Source organism: Equus asinus, chromosome 1, assembly GCF_041296235.1.
Source record: "Equus asinus isolate D_3611 breed Donkey chromosome 1, EquAss-T2T_v2, whole genome shotgun sequence".
Classification (NCBI taxonomy): Eukaryota; Metazoa; Chordata; class Mammalia; order Perissodactyla; family Equidae; genus Equus; species Equus asinus.
This window is the reverse complement of record NC_091790.1, coordinates 155,793,536-155,811,120: the sequence shown is the minus strand read 5'-3', so window position 1 is coordinate 155,811,120 and position 17,585 is coordinate 155,793,536. Positions and strand designations below refer to the sequence as shown.

Below are 17,585 nucleotides of genomic sequence, written 5' to 3'. Positions count from 1 at the left end.
ACGCAGCAGTCCCTCATTAGCCAGAGTTGGTGGTGGTAGTTGGGGGTGTTTGGTTGTTTCTGTGGTTTGGACCATGTTCCTTTTTTGTTTGTGGTCAGACAAGGTTGTGAGAGGTCTTGCTTTTGTCTTGATTTGTTGTGACCACAGAGTGGTCTTGCCTGATGTTGATGTTCTGTGGCATTGTTCATGTTCAACGTGAGAATGCCAGGCCAGTGCTAGCCACACCAGGGCTAGCTGGTGGTACCAGGCCCGCTCTCGATGTCTGGGCTGCTGCTTTTTTTCTTGTGATCTGGGGCAAGTTACCTAACATCTTTGAACTTCATTTTCCACATCTGTAAAATGTGGACAGTGTCTACTCAGGGTTGTTGTGAAGATTAAATGAGGAAATGCATAGAAAGAAGTTTGCCCAATGCCTGGCACAAAGCAGGTACTCAGCATACAGCTGCCCCTCCCTTTAGCTGCTGTATTTTGATGTTGAGGTTTCTCTCCTAGAACTACTCAGGCAGAGGCCCAGTGATCAACTGGAGCTGCTCCGGAGAAGAATCTGGAATTGGGTATGAGGAAGCACTGGGTCCTTTCCAACTCAAAGTTTGATCATTCTCTAACTCTGAACCAGTTTTAAGAATGGCCACGAGTGATTATAGTATCTTCTCACGTGATCATTACCTTGGCAACAATTTTTAGGATTCTTTGTTCCCAGCAGCCAGTGGCCCCAGTTGGCCGTGTGCTTTTCTGACTTTGTGTTGTTGTCTTGTTTTCTCGGTCTCTTCCTTAGCAGTTTCTTGCCTGGGAGTCTGATTCAAGCTTGCATATCCTCACCTCATTCACTTTGGCTCTCTGAGTTCTAACCTACTTGGAGCTGGGAAGCCACGTGGGCTGGTGAACAGGGACTGTTTGCTAATAGAATTCCTAAGGCCCTGCGTGAGAGCCCAGGATCTGTGGCACAGCTGTGAAAGGCAGTGCGTTTTCAGGCTGTGAGCATTTTGAGCTAGACCTTTCATGAGACCATTTGTATCCACTTCCAGGTTGGAGTGTTTTGGAAATTTGAATCTGAAGTGTGACGTCTGGTTAATTGAGACATTATTGTCCTTGTCTGTATTAGGCAATTTGGTTGTAGATCCTTCAGTTGGCCCTGGGCATATTGTTTAATCTTTCCTGGCTAGACAGTTACTTGAGATGTTTGAGAATGGTATGGCAGATTATTGTCTCCCAATGCCACATGCTAAACTTTATTGTGTTAAATTTCTAGTCTATATTTTGTCTGATCTCTACTTATATGGAAAGTTCCCAGGAATAAAGGGGGAAAAAAGAAACAATAGAAAATGGGCCAAGGACACAAATGGTTGAGAAAAAGAAACATAAAAAGACTTAAAACGTGCTTGGTGTCATTTATATTAAAATAACATAATCTAGAACTATACTGAGATACTGTTTCTCACCTATGAGACTGACAGAAATACAAAAGTTTATAACACACTCTGTTGCTGAGCCTGATACTTTCATACCTTATTGGCGAGATTGAAAAATGGTACAACCTATAAATTATAGGTGGTTTTACCCATTGATCTAATCTAATTGATCTTCTAGAAATCTCCCTTCGAGGACTCTTGCCTATGTGTGAAGAAGACATACAATCAGGAGTATTTCGTGTGGCATTTTTATAATAACAAAAATTTAGAAATAACCCAAGTGATCGGCAATACAGGACAGGTTAAATAGACAATGGTACATCCACATGATGGAGTATTATGCCGCTGTAAAGAAAAAGGCACTAACATGGAAAGATCTCCAGAATATATTGTTCCAAGACAAAAAGCAAGGTGCAGAACAGTGTGCAGACCCCTTTTTACTTATATTTGTATAAGGAAACATGAAGATAATATATCGAAGGAGAGAGAGGTGAAAGGGTAGATGGGACCTGAGTAGGAATGGATTTCTTGGTGTATATTTTTTTACATAGTCTAGATACTTGAGCCATTTAAATGTATTATGTATTCAAACATAACAATAAAAAGGAAACCTCTAATTTTAACTTCACGAGGAGAATATTCTCAAAGAGTTCCTCGATTGAATAAGCCTGATTCTAATAAAGACCTACAACGCGAAGCCACCCTCCATTAACTCTTCCTAAAGCAACCTGCCTTGTCAAGGAGGCAAATTGGCTGTGTTTGATGTTAGATTGAAAAAAAAACATGAAAAATTAACTTAGATGTTTCCTTTCTTCATTCTTTAATCCCTCTGGGGAGGATTGATGTCATTGCTAAGGCTGTGCCGCCCACAGCAGATGGGTTTTGTTATGTTTTGTTTTGTTTTTTAATGGCCAGGCTGATTTGGCTTCTTTAGAAACCTGTTTAATCTGAAGGCAAGTTAGTGATGCCCCTTTCAGGTTGTCGCAGAAAAGAACAGAAACCATAAAAAACGGAGATCCTGACCCCAATGGTAAACCGAGGCAGATTCTGCTGCTGCTCTTTTCTTGGACAAGCAGGGTGAATTCCTACAGGTCATTGAGGAGACTTTATTTTGTTAAAAGTTGTTTTCCTGTGTTAGGCAAAATAAATCTTGCACTTTATCCTAGACACACTCTCAGCAGTCACTGTCTTACATTCCCCACCAGTGTGCTTCCTCCATCCTCCCAAATTCCCGAATTCCCTCTTGGTGACTGGCGTCTCCATCTCAATAGCTAACCTGAGATACCTGGAGGCCATCCTAGGGAGTGTCTTGTTTCATCACCACCCTCACCTCCAACAACCGGAGTTCTGAGGAAACCATCAAACCAGCCTCTTTTCTATCCTTATGCTACCAACACAGGTCAGCATCATCCTTTGTTGTCCGCCTCTAATCTTGTCCACTTCCAGCTGGTTTCCTGTTTTGCTTTCAGAAGATCTTTCTAAGTGACTGCTTTGATCACATTGCTCCCTACACAACCCCTCCAATGGCTCCTGCTGCACTGGCCCCCAAGCAGGGGAGGCACGGACCTTCAGGACCTGGACTGAGGCCTCCTCATCCTTGTCACTTGCCCTTCCTCACCCTAGAACCCTGCACTCCAGTGCAGGAACCAATCCCAGACCTTGAAAAGCAATTCCACAGGTCTGTCAAGGAAGTGGTGATGGCATCTCAACACAGAGTGATGTCCCCTGGACATCACGAGCCTGCTCGTCACAGATCTTGCCTTGCACAATCTTCCCTACCCCTCCACTACCTCCTGCAAATGCTGGGCTTTTGTGATTGCTGCTCCTTTGCCTGCTTGCTTCTACTGAGCCCACAAAATGCAGCTTGGATGCCGTGTACTTCAGGACGACTTCTGGGACCCTGTGCTTCTCTCCAGTTGATTTAGGTGCCTTTTACTTGGTTCATTCCTTGTAGCAAACTGTGTCAATATCTACATTAAAACTTAGCTGTTTATTTCTCCGTCTGGCCACCAAATCAGTAGCTCCTTAAGGAGAGAGACTACTTTTTGTCTCTGTATCCTAAGTGCTTAAACATGGTACCTGGGTATATTGGGCACTTAAGAATAATTAATGAATGATGCAATAAATGTTTTGATAAATGGATAAATGAGTGCTCCATTGCATGCAAGATCCTTATGTGTAGTGTGGTGAGAGATTAGTTAGAGATGAGAGGTTGAGCGTAATCAGTTTTCCTTCTTTGCAGTTCACTGTTTATCCGAAAGGAACTTTTTGAATGTTTTGGAATCACTCCCTTGAATGTTCATTCTATTGTTAATCTACAAGGACAGGGTTAGGTAGCTACACAAGAATCTAAGAAAAGGTAGTTTAGAGAAGAACTAGTGATAGGTAAGACAAATGTTTTCTGATGCCTAGAGGAGATTCATGTTAAAGAAAGTGGATTGAACTAGTTAACATACAGGGTTACTCTCAGCTCTCAAATTCTATGATTTTGTTATCCAAGTGACTGCCAGACACCAGGGTACAAATACAAATAAAACACAGTTCTTACCCATTAGACATTTTAACCTTTGACTGTGGATAGTTGAAAAAAATCTTATTTCTATTTGTGCTTTTTTTTGGAGTAATAATGATTTTATGTGTGTGTGTATGCATATGTATATATTCATGCATATATATCTATTTGGCTATGTGCAGTTTATGTATTCTGAATTGTTTATAACCTTTACTCATGTTTCTACTACAGTATTTTAAAAACTTGATTTGTTAAAGATTTTTTATATATTAAGTATTCTAGTTCTTTGTTATAAATATTACAAGTATTTTCTCAATTTGCCATTTGCCTTTGTAAAGGCCTTTCTCGGGCCGGCCCTGTGGCCGAGTGGTTAAATTCATGCGCTCCGCTTAGGTGGCCCAGGGTTTCGCCAGTTCGGATCCCTGGCGCGGACATGGCCCCGCTCATCAGGCCACGCTGAGGTGGCGTCCCACATGCCACAACTAGAAGGACCCACAACTAACGTATACAACTATGTACTGGGGGGATTTGGGGAGAAAAAGGAAAAAAAAAAAAGATTGACAAGTTGTTAGTTCAGGTGCCCATCTTTAAAAAAAAAAGGCCTTTCTCATCCTACAATTGTACAAATATTTGCCTATTTTTTTCCAGTACTTTTATGGTTTCCTTTTTCCTCAAAAACTCCTCTAGCCCATTGAGGATTTGCTGTTGTGTTTGGCATGAGATAGGGATCTGACTGTATTGTTCCCACACCATCGGCCAGTTGTTCTAACACCTTTTATTCAGGAGTCAATGCTTCTTCCACTGAATACAGTACTTTTATATCTTCCGATGTGTCTCTTTCTTCTTTTTCCCTCTGGCTGAAGAATGACTGTGCCTTCATTTCTGGGTTAAAAAGTAACAGCCAGTTACTTCTCATTTATGAATAGGGGAAATCACACAGTGTAGAGAAAAATCGTATTTGACCCTTCAGAGAAGTGGTCGTAAGAAAGATACAGGTTGTGGCAGTCAGCGTGTGTATCCAGATACCTGGTGGGATAGTATTTCCTGACCATTCTGATTGGCTGAGGCCCTGTGACTAGTTCTGACGAACTGTGAGTGGACATGATGTTTGTTAGTTTGGAGCCAGAGCATTTTTTTTTTTAACTTTTTATTAAGATTATGATAGTTTACAACCTTGTGAAATTTCAGTTGTACATTATTGTCAGTCATGCTGTAGGTGCACCACTTCACCCTCTGTGCCCTCTGCCCCATCCCCCCCTTTCCCCTGGTAACCACCAATCAGTTCTCTTTGTCTATAGGTTTAACTTCCACCTATGAGTGGAGTCACACAGAGTTCGTTTTTCTCTATCTGGCTTATTTCACTTAACATAATACCCTCAAGGTCCATCCATGTTGTTGTGAATGGGACAATTTTATTCTTTTTTATGGGTGAGTAGTATTCCATTGTATATATATACCATATCTTCTTGATCCAATAATCAGTTGATGGGCACTTAGGTTGCTTCCATGTCTTGGCTATTATAAATAATGCTGCGATGAACATAGGGGTGCATGGGACTTTTGGAATTGCTGATTTCAAGTCTTTTGGATAGATACCCAGTAGTGGGATGGCTGGGTCATATGGTATTTCTATTTTTAATTTTTTGAGAACTCTCCATACTGTTTTCCATAGTGGCTGCACCAGTTTGCATTCCCACCAACAGTGTGTGAGGGTTCATTTTTCTCCACAACCTCTCCAACATTTGTCACTTTTTGTTTTGGTTAGTTTTGCCATTCTAACAGGTGTAAGGTGATTTCTTAGTGTAGTTTTGATTTGCATTTCCCTGATGATTAGTGATGATGAGCACCTTTTCATGTGTCTATTGGCCATCCGTATATCTCCTTTGGAGAAATGTCTGTTCATGTACCCTGCCCATTTTTTGATTGGGTTGTTTGATTTTTTGTTGTTGAGCTGTGTGAGTTCTTTATATATTATGGAGATTAACCCTTTGTCAGATAAATAACTTGTAAATATTTTTTCCCAACTAGTGGGTTGTTTTTTTGTTTCAATCCTGTTTTCCTTTGCCTTGAAGAAGCTATTTAGTCTGATGAAGTCCCATTTCTTTATTCTTCTATTGTTTCCCTCATCTGAGGAGATATGGTGTCCGAAAAGATCCTTTTGATACTGATGTCAAAGAGTGTACTGCCTATATTCTCTTCTAGAAGACTTATTGTTTCAGGTCTAATCTTTAGGTCTTTGATCCATTTTGAGTTTATTTTGCTGAATAGTGAAAAAGAATGGTCAATTTTCATTCTTTTACATGTGGCTTTCCAGTTTTCCCAGCACCATTTGTTGAAGAGACTTTCTTTCCTCCATTGTATGCCCTCAGCTCCTTTGTCAAAGATAAGCTGTCCATAGATGTGTGGTTTTATTTCTGGGCTTTCAATTCTGTTCCAGTGATCTGTGCACCTGTTTTTGTACCAGTACCATGCTGTTTTGATTACTGTAGCTTTGTAGTATGTTTTGAAGTCAGGAATTGTGATGCCTGCAGCTTTGTTCTTTTTTCTCAGGATTGCCTTAGCAATTCAGGGTCTTTTGTTCTGGGGCCAGAGCATTTAATTGCTAGTGTGACACTTTCCAGAACTCTCTTTCCTGTTGGATGATGGCTGACAATGTTCCAGATGGTGGCTGCCCCTTCAGTCTGGATCCCTGAATGACTATGATGAGCGAAGCTCTCCTGACCTCTGTTGGGCATGTGGCGTGATGAAGAAATAACATTTATTGTTACAAGCCACTGAGATTTGGAGGTTATCTGTTTCTGAAGCATAACCTAGACTATCCTCAGTTATAGTCTCTTTCAGTATATAAATTTGATTTCCTTGATATCAACTGAACTCAAACTAGAGGCTTTTCTAGGGAGAGGTATTCCTTCACACATACTGATTGATGCTAGGGAGAAATAAGAATAATTTTAGAAAAAAAGCCATGAAATAATGATTTCTTCTTTAATTTGGGGGTAACTTTTTTTTTTTTCAGGTAATCTAGAGCTCTCAAAATGTTTGCCAAAGCAACAAGAAGTTTTCTTAGAGAAGTCGATGCTGAAGGTGACCTGATTGCAGTATCAAACTTGAATGACTCTGATAAGTCTCAACTTCTAAGTCTGGTGACCAAAAAAAAGAGATTCTGGTGCTGGCAGAGACCCAAGTACCAGTTTTTATCTGTCACCCTTGGAGACGTACTCACAGAAGCCCAGTGTCTGAGTCCAGGTATGTTTCCTTGGGTATCTTCTACACTTAGTCCCAGGACACAAGGTGATTCTTCTTCTAGACATGTGTTGTCTTGAGTGATTATAAGGAGCTATCTTATAATGAATTCTCCTGTTTATTTGTCTACTGTCTTAAAAACATGTCCTTTCTCAAAATGAACGAGATTCTGCAGGCCTAACGTGAAAAGTTATAGCTTAATCTTTAAAAATTAATATTGCAGTTTTTGGTCTAAAAGTAAGACATGCCCATCGTAGATGTTGTGTCCAGTCAGCGTAAGTGGGATGGATCTGGTACGCAAAATTTGGTTTGGTGTTGAGGTTGGTGAGGCCATGTATCCATCAGGGGGGTGTGAAAAGTTGTATTTACTCACATAGTGAAGCTTTCTGGGGAGAGCAGGGTAGGTTCCCACCCTGGTCCAAAAATTAGCTAGAGAGAAGGAGGGGTAAGGAGATGGGTTTAGTTTTCACTGTGTTTAGGAGGTGGGGTGAGCATCATTCTGCAATGTGGGTCGGGGCCTGCGAGGTTTGAACTTCCTGCTGGTACCAATGGAGGGAGCACTTGAGCTTTCTTACCAGCTTACTCAGATGTCTCACAGGGAAGAGGAAGTGGTGGGCTTGAAACCTGTCAGCAGTCAAACATCAAAAATGGAGTTAGACTCATTCTTACAGAAGAATATTTATAAAATATAGAAAGGCATGAAGAAAATAAATCAACAAAAATTCCACCATCAAGTGTTCCCGTTAATACTGGGATTATGGTCTTTTTTTTCTCTGCATCAGGTTTTTTAAAAACAAAATTGGAAAAAACTATATATAATTTTTATATATTCCTTTTTTATTTTTTTATTTAACCTTATCTAAGTTTTTCTTCATAGGTTTAAATATTTTTTAATACTGTTTTCAACAAACACATAATATTCCTTTGCATGTATGCACCTTAATTTGCTTAACCATTTCAATGTAGTGCATAATAATTAAGGCTACAATGAACATTTTTGTCTGAATTTTTATTGTTGTTTTTGTTTTTCCTTCAAGCAATTGCTTCAGCATAGATTCTTAAAGATAGTAACACTGGACCAGAGGTTGGGAACTTTTTGAAGACTTTTGGTACTCATTACTACACTACTTTTTGGAACATGGTGATATATGAAAGCATCGTCAGCTCTTAATTATTGGACTAAATGATGTCTGAGTCCTCTTTCAGCTCTAAAGTTCTCTAATTTAGTGACTACATCTTTATTAAAGAGGAAAAGAGAGAGAGGAGATAACTTGAGTTGCCAAGTAATCTCTAAACTTTCTTCCAGATCAGCATTCAAACCTGTGCTTTCTTCAGCTGGGCTCATTGTCAGAGCTGTTAAGCAATGTGCAAATGAGTTGATATCAATTTTATTTCATTTTTTCCCCCCTGGATTTCTGGTAGAACTTCTATGGAGTTGTGAAATAATTAAATATGAGCAGGGGCAAGAGAAAAAAATTCACAGAATAGACCATGGAACCCTGAGTAGCTGGAATTTCACTGCTCTGTGCTGTTGAAGTGCCTCTTGTGTGGTGTCCTGAAAGATCATGAAGATGTGTGTTAGGTGGGTGAGGCCAGTTGTAGTCACTGCAGATGGAGAAGTCCCAAATATGCTCCTCATCTGAGGCCAGGGCTCACCCCTGGTTCTGTGTCCCGCTGGTGTGAGGGCTGTGATAAGACGTGTCCTCTACTTTGTCTGCTGAGCAGACTCAGGATGCTTCACTTTTGTTAATTTTTTTGCCATTTGCAACAACGCGGGAGCGTCTGTGTTGCCCAGGGCTGTGAAGGTTGGAGGGTGACTTGGTGGTTGGCAGTCCTAGTGACAGCCTGCTGGTTTCCTCACTTTCTCCCTTCCACCAGCAGCAGTTCATGATGCAAAAGTGTACACAAATGACATCTTTTTTGGAGGTGTGTCTAGAGTGGCTTTTTGTAATATACAAACAGTCTTGATTGTCTCCCCCTGCTATGGGGTCCATCCAGTCTTGGGGACAGAGTTTCCAGGAGTGGTAATGAGCCTCATCAAGAAGAGAACTGTGACCTGAAGATAGAATTTCTGTCTGTAGCACTTTGTACAACCTAGGACTGTCCTGTTTATCAGAAAATGCCGTTGCTCTGGCCTAAACCCAGTGGGTAGGTGGAGCACTTGCTGTGTGCCAGGCTCTGTATTACACACTGTACATACATCAGCTTGTAACAGAACTCATAAGGTAGGTATTATTAATTATCTCCAAATTACATATGACAAGCCTGAGGTTCAGGAAGATGAATGTTAGGTAAGTTCTCCCTGCTAGGAATATTAGGGTAGTGATAAAATCTTGAGCTCTTAACACCTGCTCTATGCCGTTTTCCAAAGCGTTTCCCACAGTGCTTGTATTCCACGAGATGTGACAGGAAAAGGCTTTGAATTGGGGGCATTTTCACAGCCTTCTTATTTTTGGTGGTGGTGGTAGAAATGATTCCCTACTTTGTAAATTGCAAAAATAACGATTGGTGATTAGTTCTTGCTAACCCCCTTTTTTTTTTTTATTAAGATTATGATAGTTTACAACCTTGTGAGATTTCAGTTGTACATTATTGTTAGTCATGTTGTGGGTTTGCTAACCCTTTTTGAAGAATGGGTTTTCTAGACTGGAGTGAAAGAAATACAGGTGTTAGGAGCAGTGAATGGATGGAAAGAAGTCTTTCAGACTTGACAGGGTGTTGAATCCTTTAGGAAGTACAACCAGGAACCCAGGAGGGCCTTGGGTGAGGGAAATGGAAAAGGCCAAGTGTGAAGTTCCTAAGAGACTAAAGGTAGATGGTATGATGATGACTGAGACTATTTTTATGGTGGTATTTGGTTGGATTAAAAATGAGAACCCGTGGCCAAGTGGTTAAGTTCATGTGCTTTGCTTTGGCAGCCCAGGGTTTTGCTGGTTCAAATCCTGGGTGCAGACATGGCACTGCTCATCAAGCCATGCTGAGGCGGCGTCCCACATGCTACAACTAGGAGGACCCACAACTAAAAATATACAACTGTGTACCTGGGGGCTTTGAGTAGAAAAAGGAAAAATAAAAAATCTTAAAAAAAAATGAGAACAGTAAGAATCTGGAGACATGAGAAATTTGGCAGTTCAGGTATGAGATCGTCAGATATTTATCTTTAGTGTCAGCTACAAAGGGCAGATCTGGAAGACAATCTGATAGCAATCACCTGGATATGACCAGATGAGGAACATGGTAATTCCCAGGGGACTCGATTGAAGCTGGGACACCAGGTAGGTGGTGGCATCTTCCATAGTGTCTGGGAAGGCAGGAAAGAAGAATAGAGAGTCTGGAGCTTGTGTGTTCCAGGATCGAGCTTGAGGGAGGGAGGAAGGGCCTGCCCACTGACTATCAGGAAGATAGAGCTAAGGAATTGCATGATAAGGAGTTGAATAACTGGGTAGAGGTCAGGTAGAAACAGATAAGTATGGGAAGGGAATTCTTTGCATGGAGGTGGTAATGATTGCCGGGGGAATGTTCTCTAAGACTGGTGGGTGGGAAGGGAAGATGCCTAAGGACAGGTCCAGATGGCCAACCTGCCAGATACCAAGGCAGGTCACTCCAATGAGCATCCTGAGCAGGAGCTGCTATTTTCTCTCTGCTTAGGTGTCATCCTTGCCTGTTCCCTTTACTATCTTCATCCTGGAAAAGTGGACACTTAAAATATTCTATTTCTTCACCTGGATAGTAGTTAAATAGATGTTTGCTTTAAAATTATTTGATAAACTCTACAGATACTTTTTGTGCACTTGTCTATATGTATAGATTGGAATTGAAAGACGAAAAAACAAAAAAGCACCCAGTAGAGCCTGTGACCACCCGTTCACGCCATGTTCTCAGTCAGCACCCAGTACGCTGGCGCCATTCTCCTTTGCGCATACGCACAGCATGGCTGCCAGCTTTCCAGTCTAAGTGCAAACCTCATGTTTCCCATGGGTCTCCACAGGCTGAGGAAGCTAGGTGACCTAAGGCACAGATATAGCCGTGTCATCATCAGATTCCTTTGCATGTCTCGTTCCCTCCAGTGGTCGTGGAGTCAGACTTTGTGAAATACGAGGGCAAGTTTGAAAACCATGTGAGTGGGACCATTGAGACGGCACTGGGGAAGGTCAAGCTGAACTTTGGAGGCAAAGGCCTCAGGGAGAGCCAGTCTTCGTTTGGAACCCTGAGGAAGCAGGAGGTGGACTTGCAGCAGCTCATCAGAGATTCCGTGGAGAGGTAATGAGAATTCTGTTTGGCATTTTGGATTTTGACACATCTCACATTTAAAGGTCGTTTGGTTGGAGCTTTGTTAAAATGGTGACAGCTGGGAACTTGGCCAGTCAACAAACATTATTGAATGCCTGTTGTGGTGAAATTTTACGAGGAGGTTATCCTTTAGTCTGGAATTTCTTGACTGTTCTTAGCCTGCGGGTGAGAGTCATGGTCTTAATTTCCCTCTCTCTAGTGCTTTTCTTCTTTGCTAGAGAGGCATTTTCCTTCTCTACTACAATGCTTGGGACGTATTCAAAAAATATTTGTTGTTTATCTGAAAATAAAATTTAACTGGCCGTCCTGCATTTTTATTTGCTAAGTCTGACAAATAAGGGGGAAGAGGGATGGGAGGGCTGGGAGTGTCCAAGGGCCTCTGTTCCCTCAGTCTTCACACAGCCCTATTTCGCAGTCTTGTTATTTCTATTTCAAGAACCACAATTTGGCAATGCTCTATAATCACATTTCTCAATGTAGGTTTTTCAAACACTCTTCGTGATTCAGGTGTAGAAGCTAGTGCCAACAGGAAGCATATGGGGAAAAGTCAGCGAGTAGAGACGGGAGAAGATAGTCTGAAGAGAGAGAAGCTTAGGCTGCAGTTATAAGTGGGGAGACAGGGAGAGAGGGAGAGGAAGGAAGCCAGTGTCTGCTGAGTACCTACTGTGTGTCAGGCACTTTATAGACATCAGCTCATTTCCTCTGCACGGCCATCTCCTTTCACATTTGAGCATCTAAGGCTCAGCGAGGAGAAGTGACTCGTTCTCAGTCCAAGAGCTCAATCTGGGTGCCGGAGCTGCGATTCAACAGTGTATTTTCTGGTGCCAAAGCTCCCGTTCTTTCCTCTAAATCATTCTTGAAGCGACTGTGAAGCAAAGAAGCTGGCTGAGATACAAGTAGTTAAAATTATAGAACAGAATGTAAAGGCAGAGCGTGACTGTGGGTCCCCAGCGAGGGTACTGGGGAGTGCACAGTGGGCTAGGCGCGCTCCTGAGCAAGCGCAAGTGAACTGCTAAGTCTGTCCGCTTGGAGGCGCCCACACTTGGGGATGAGATCACCTTGGGAGGGTATTCAGAAATCCTGTTCATTGTAGAGGTGATGGGGAAGGGATGGCCAGGCTTGGGGCAAGAGGGGTATCAGGAACATGACAAAGAACAAATTTAAAGTCTAGAAATGGAAGAGGTATCTTGTCCCAGAGCCATCTCTTTCTTGTTCTGTTGCTAAGAGGTAAAGGTGAGCTGCAGGGGAGGGGAGGGAAGACTCAGCCATGGGATGGAGCTCATGTAAAGCTAGCATTCTTGTTGCCTCACTCCGGAGTGATAAATTCTTACCTACCTCGTCTGCCTGTCTTTGGACTCCCACAGCATCATTAGAGTGATAAGATACTGTCGGATACACATGTGGCCTTGGGAGTGGTAATTAGTAATGCTTAAGTCCTGTACTTTTTTGAGGGCTTATTTGCAGTCAGTCATTTTTATTTCAGGTCATTTAGATAAGTTGCCATCTGTATACAGGTTATTTTAGCCTTCAGAGTATTACCTTTATTGTCCATGAGATGTGTGCACATCTCATGACAAGTGCATGTGTAGATAACATTTATCTAGCATTCTTGGGCATGAAGGCATGCCACAGGAGTAGACCTTCCAGACCCCTGGAGCTGACCCCTGTGAATGAGAGCTCTATGTTTTTCTTGAAACATTCTTGATGGAAACCGTGTTAAGATATATCACGTACTTCTCTTCTTCTTCTTTTTTTTAATGGAGAATAACACGTTTATTGAGACCTTTTTGTAATGACTCAGATTCGTGTTTTATTCTTAAGATCCATTATCATTTTGTAATAAACTCTTTAGTTTTTCTGCCTTGTCTTCCATCGTCTGCTGCCGTTTGTCACTGCCATGAGTATAACCGCCACACCCCACCCAATCTCTGCCACTCATGTTTGCTTCTAATCGCCCAGGGGTGGGGAAGTTTATTCCCGGTCAATAGCTTCTGTAGACTTGGTATGTCACTTCTGCCCCTGGCCTCAGTTTCCTTAGCTTAGCTGAAATAGTTGGACTAGATGATTTTCGAGGGTTTTCTCCTGACTAACTGTCAGAAGTGAGTGGACTCGGAATGCACACATGGGCCCCTTCGCTTGAATTCAGGGCCTTGGTTTCAGATGATTTCCAGAGATGGCACCATTTTGTGCTTTCCTGGCTATTTAGGAGTTGAGGTGGTTGTTACCATACAGGCAGATCCCACTCATTCTCTGTCATATTGTAAAGCAGATTTTGGTAAAACATTACGTTTTTCTATGAATACATGATAATTAGAAGTTTGGTTCTTCATTAAGAGTTCCAACTTATAAATTATATGAAACTAATAGATCATGCAGGCAATGGTATGGCAATGATAAACCTTCATAATTATTTAAAATATTTTAAAATTACACCTAAAGTCTTAGTATATCTAAATACTTCCAAATTCCACAAGTTTTATGCACAAGAAAAACTTTCAAATGCTACTCTTTGTTATGGCCCCCATTTGACCTCTCTAAAGTTACTGCAGTAGCTCTCGTGAGTACTCTTTCAGTGTGCCAGCAACTCCTACTTTATTTAGGAGTTGTTTGAGGGGAGGGATTTTGAGGGCCCATGTCTGTCTTTTTTTTTTTAATTGCTTTTCTCCCCAAATCCCCCCAGTACATAGCTGTATATTTTAGTTGTGGGTCCTTCTAGTTGTGGCATGTGGGATGCCGCCTCAGCGTGGCCTGATGAGCGGTGGGTGCGATGTCCGTGCCAGGGATCCAAATTAGTGAAACCCTGGGCCGCCGCAGTGGAGCGTGCAAACCTAACCACTGGGCCACGGGGCTGGCCCCCATGTCTTTCTTAAAAATGCCATGCAGCAAAGTTAGCTGGTCTTCTTTTCTACTTAATAAGTTTCCCTGTGGCCAGGAGAGGGTTTGAAAATCATTCCATTTGTCTTTGTGCTTGACGCAGTGCTGGCATCATTACTTTTAACATATGGAGTTTGTGCCCAACAATTTAAAGACCTCTGGCCACATGTACTTGGAGAACAAGAGTGTCCTGAATCTGGTCCTTTTGTTTATTCTCTTTTCTTTGTGTCTCCTTCAGGGGCTGCCTTTAGGTAGTCAAAACAGACGAGGTGAAGGCATCCCGCAGTGTGGGGTGGCAGCGGCCAGCAGCACCTCTTCATGCTCTGCTCTTGGTGCGGGAGGGTGAGAGTATTTTTAGGCTGGTTGCAGACTGGTAAATTTCAGCCTCATTTTTCAAAATGGAAAAAATTAGTTGTGGAAACATAGAAGTATAAAGAATAATATAACAAATACTAATATACCACCTCTCCTGACTCCTGGCTTGAAAAAGATCTTTTTCTTTAAACCAAGACATAGGAGCCATCTCTTTCTGCCTTCACTGCCTGAGACTTCATTAATAAAGTGGGATTAGTGTTCCCAAGGAGTTTCTGTGAGAATTAATTGAGAGAATATAAACGAAGCATGACACATGGCAAGCTATTAATTGTAGCTATTAGTGTGACCACTTCCATAATTATTGCTGTTATTACTAGCCACAAATAGATCCTGGCTACAAAGGCTGGGGAAGGTCAGAGCTATTGGAAGGAAAGGTATGACTCAGCATTTGGTGACTGGTAGGGAGATGCAGAGTTTCAGAAGAGAAATGAAGGTCCTAGGAGTTTCTGATGTAGCATTCTGAGGCTCAGGTCCTGGAGCCCCGGCTTGGCCACCCCCCCTCCCCAGGGCAGGAGGCAGGTGGTGCATCATCTCCGTGGGGAGCCTCGCTGGGCCTTGCTGGGGGAAGGACTAACTTCGGGGAAAGTTGGAGAGGCTCTGGTTCCCGCATGGAGCAGCAGCCTGGCTTCTCCCAAAATAAGTGTGGACTCAGACACGTGGCTGGGCCACAGAAAAGTCTAGAAAGCATGCAGACTGATCTCTCAGAATGTTTTGTTTGTCACAGGAGACGCTGATTTAATTCTTGAATAAAGATGTATGAAGCCCTTGAACATATCAGTAAGCTGTTAACGGGCCTCGTCTGTCGTCAGATTCTTTGTGGGAAGAACAGCAGTGAAGCTCTCAAGCCTCCACTAAGTCCACTCTTTTTAAAAGATGTCTTTCTTGAGACCCTCAGCACACACCCATCTCTGTCCTGTCTGAAAGTCAGTTGATTTATTGCCGTTTTTCCCCAAACTATTCTGTCTCCTGGTTTTGGTTTTAGCTTGTAGGATTGGGAGCTTCTGGAAGCTTGTTTGACCTTCTCTGACCTTCTGTTGCTTTTATCTACAGTGTAACATGGCCAACTGATAACCCCACATGTGGGAACGAAGGGCATTCCAGGGATTTTTTTCCAATATTTGATCCCGGGAGTGGTTTTTGTCTTTTTAGAGAAATCATCCTGTCCTATGAGCTCTCCTTTGAAAGGCTACTTCACTCTTTTTGGAACTAGGTAGGCGGTAACCCCTAAGGAGAGGCATTCAAGTACTGGTTTCTTCTAAGATTTATAGACAGTATCGTATTTCATCAAATCCAAGATTTCATCCATTGTAAGATGTACCACTAAGAAAGAACACTGCCAGTTAAACCACATCACCCATCAATTTTAAAACATCCTGATTTCAGAGATGTTAAGATGTGAAAAAAGTACGTATTAAAATTGATGAGATGTGGTATACAAATTGGGTTGCCTGGAATGAGTTAGAATGGAATTCTAACTCCTGTTAGAGTTCAGGTGAGCAGACGTTTATTTCACCTGGGCTTTTCACAGTGTCTGACACCTGGACTGTCCCCGTCGCTGAACTCCTCGTCTTCTCTCTAAACCCACCTCTCTGTGACTCCCTCTGAGGTGCTGGTTGGTAAGGCCTAAGTCCCGTTGTCTCAGCCAGAAATCTGAGAATTGATGTGGCTCCTTCCTCGCCATCTCTCCTATTCCTCGTCTCTCTCTAGTTTATTCTACCTCTTAAATATCTGTCTTACCTGTTCCCATTGCCCCAGCCTCACAGCCTTGTCCCTGGTGCAGGCTCCACCATCTCTTACCTGGATGTCTGAGGAGTCTCCCAGCTCGTCTTCCTGCACCCAGTCTTACCCTTTCGAGTTGGTTCTCTACACGGCAGACAATCAGATCACGTCACTATCTGGCTTATGCCCTTCTCTGCTCTTCACTGTTGTAGGATGATGTCCACACCTCCCTCTGGTTGACGAGGCCCAGCTTTGGCTCTTGAGCCTCATTTCTCACCATTGTCCCCTCATACCCTCCTCCCCTCATACTCTCCAGGCCAGTGCCCTGAATTTTTTTCAGTTCTGGGGATTAACGCCCCAGGCTCTTTCTCACCTCCAAACCTTGTCTGAAGGCTCCTTCACTCCTGTCCACACAGACTCCCTCCCTCCGCTTCACCTGGCCAATTCCTCACGTGAGCCCCCACTTCCCTCGGCAGCCACATCACCCCACGACTCCCATATTAGGACAGCAGGCATGTTGTGTGTTAATGCATGTTGTAACTTTCTGATTCCATGTCTGTGTCCCTCCTGGAATGTCCCCTTTTGTTCACCTTTGGCCTTGCACAGTGCTCGCAGCATACTAAGCACTGTTTGGTTGGAAGAATAATTGGTTCATCTTCATTTTGCATCTGAGGAGCCTGAAATGAAGAATCTGATTAGTTTGCCTGGACTCAGGATTTAAGCCAGGGCCACAAAACACATGATTTTTCCAGTCCAGCTGCTGATGCACAGAGCTTGGAAAGAGAAAAATGTCCCAAGGGTGACTCTGTGAATTCCCCTCTCTGCATCAGCTTCAGTTGGTCTATCATCTTTCAGATCTGCTGCATCTCATCAACTTCTGGCAGTTAATTAATGACTCCATCTGAAAGGTCGAACGTCTGTAATTGCTCAGTCATTTTTCTCCTCCTTCTCTCCCTAGTTGTATGTGAGTGAGATAAGGTATTATATAGACTATAGCATGAACAGAGGTGGGGCAGTCACAGTGTGGGGTGGCCGGTCACTTTGGTAACAATGTGTGGTTAGCATTGTACTCCAATTTTGATTTTTTTCAGGCCTTTTACAATCTGGAAGTCACAGCCATGTGAGAGAGATTGTGGCTTTTCTCGCTATAGTGAAGTGGAGGC

At 42.6% G+C, this 17,585-nt stretch overlaps 1 protein-coding gene across 3 annotated transcripts in view; it reads left to right on the top strand.

Annotated features, from left to right (window-relative positions):
- GSDME (gasdermin E) overlaps positions 1 to 17,585 on the top strand; it is a 64,682-nt gene that overhangs the window by 2,343 nt on the left and 44,754 nt on the right. For 2 of the 3 annotated variants that reach the window (XM_070510426.1, XM_044765821.2), the window contains exons 2-3: positions 6,938 to 7,167; positions 11,232 to 11,424. In XM_070510426.1, coding sequence (XP_070366527.1) covers positions 6,957 to 7,167; positions 11,232 to 11,424 — 404 coding nt within the window. In that variant the 5' untranslated portion in view covers positions 6,938 to 6,956. The remainder of the gene's footprint in view (positions 1 to 6,937; positions 7,168 to 11,231; positions 11,425 to 17,585) is intronic. The other variant, XM_070510433.1, reaches the window with a different exon arrangement.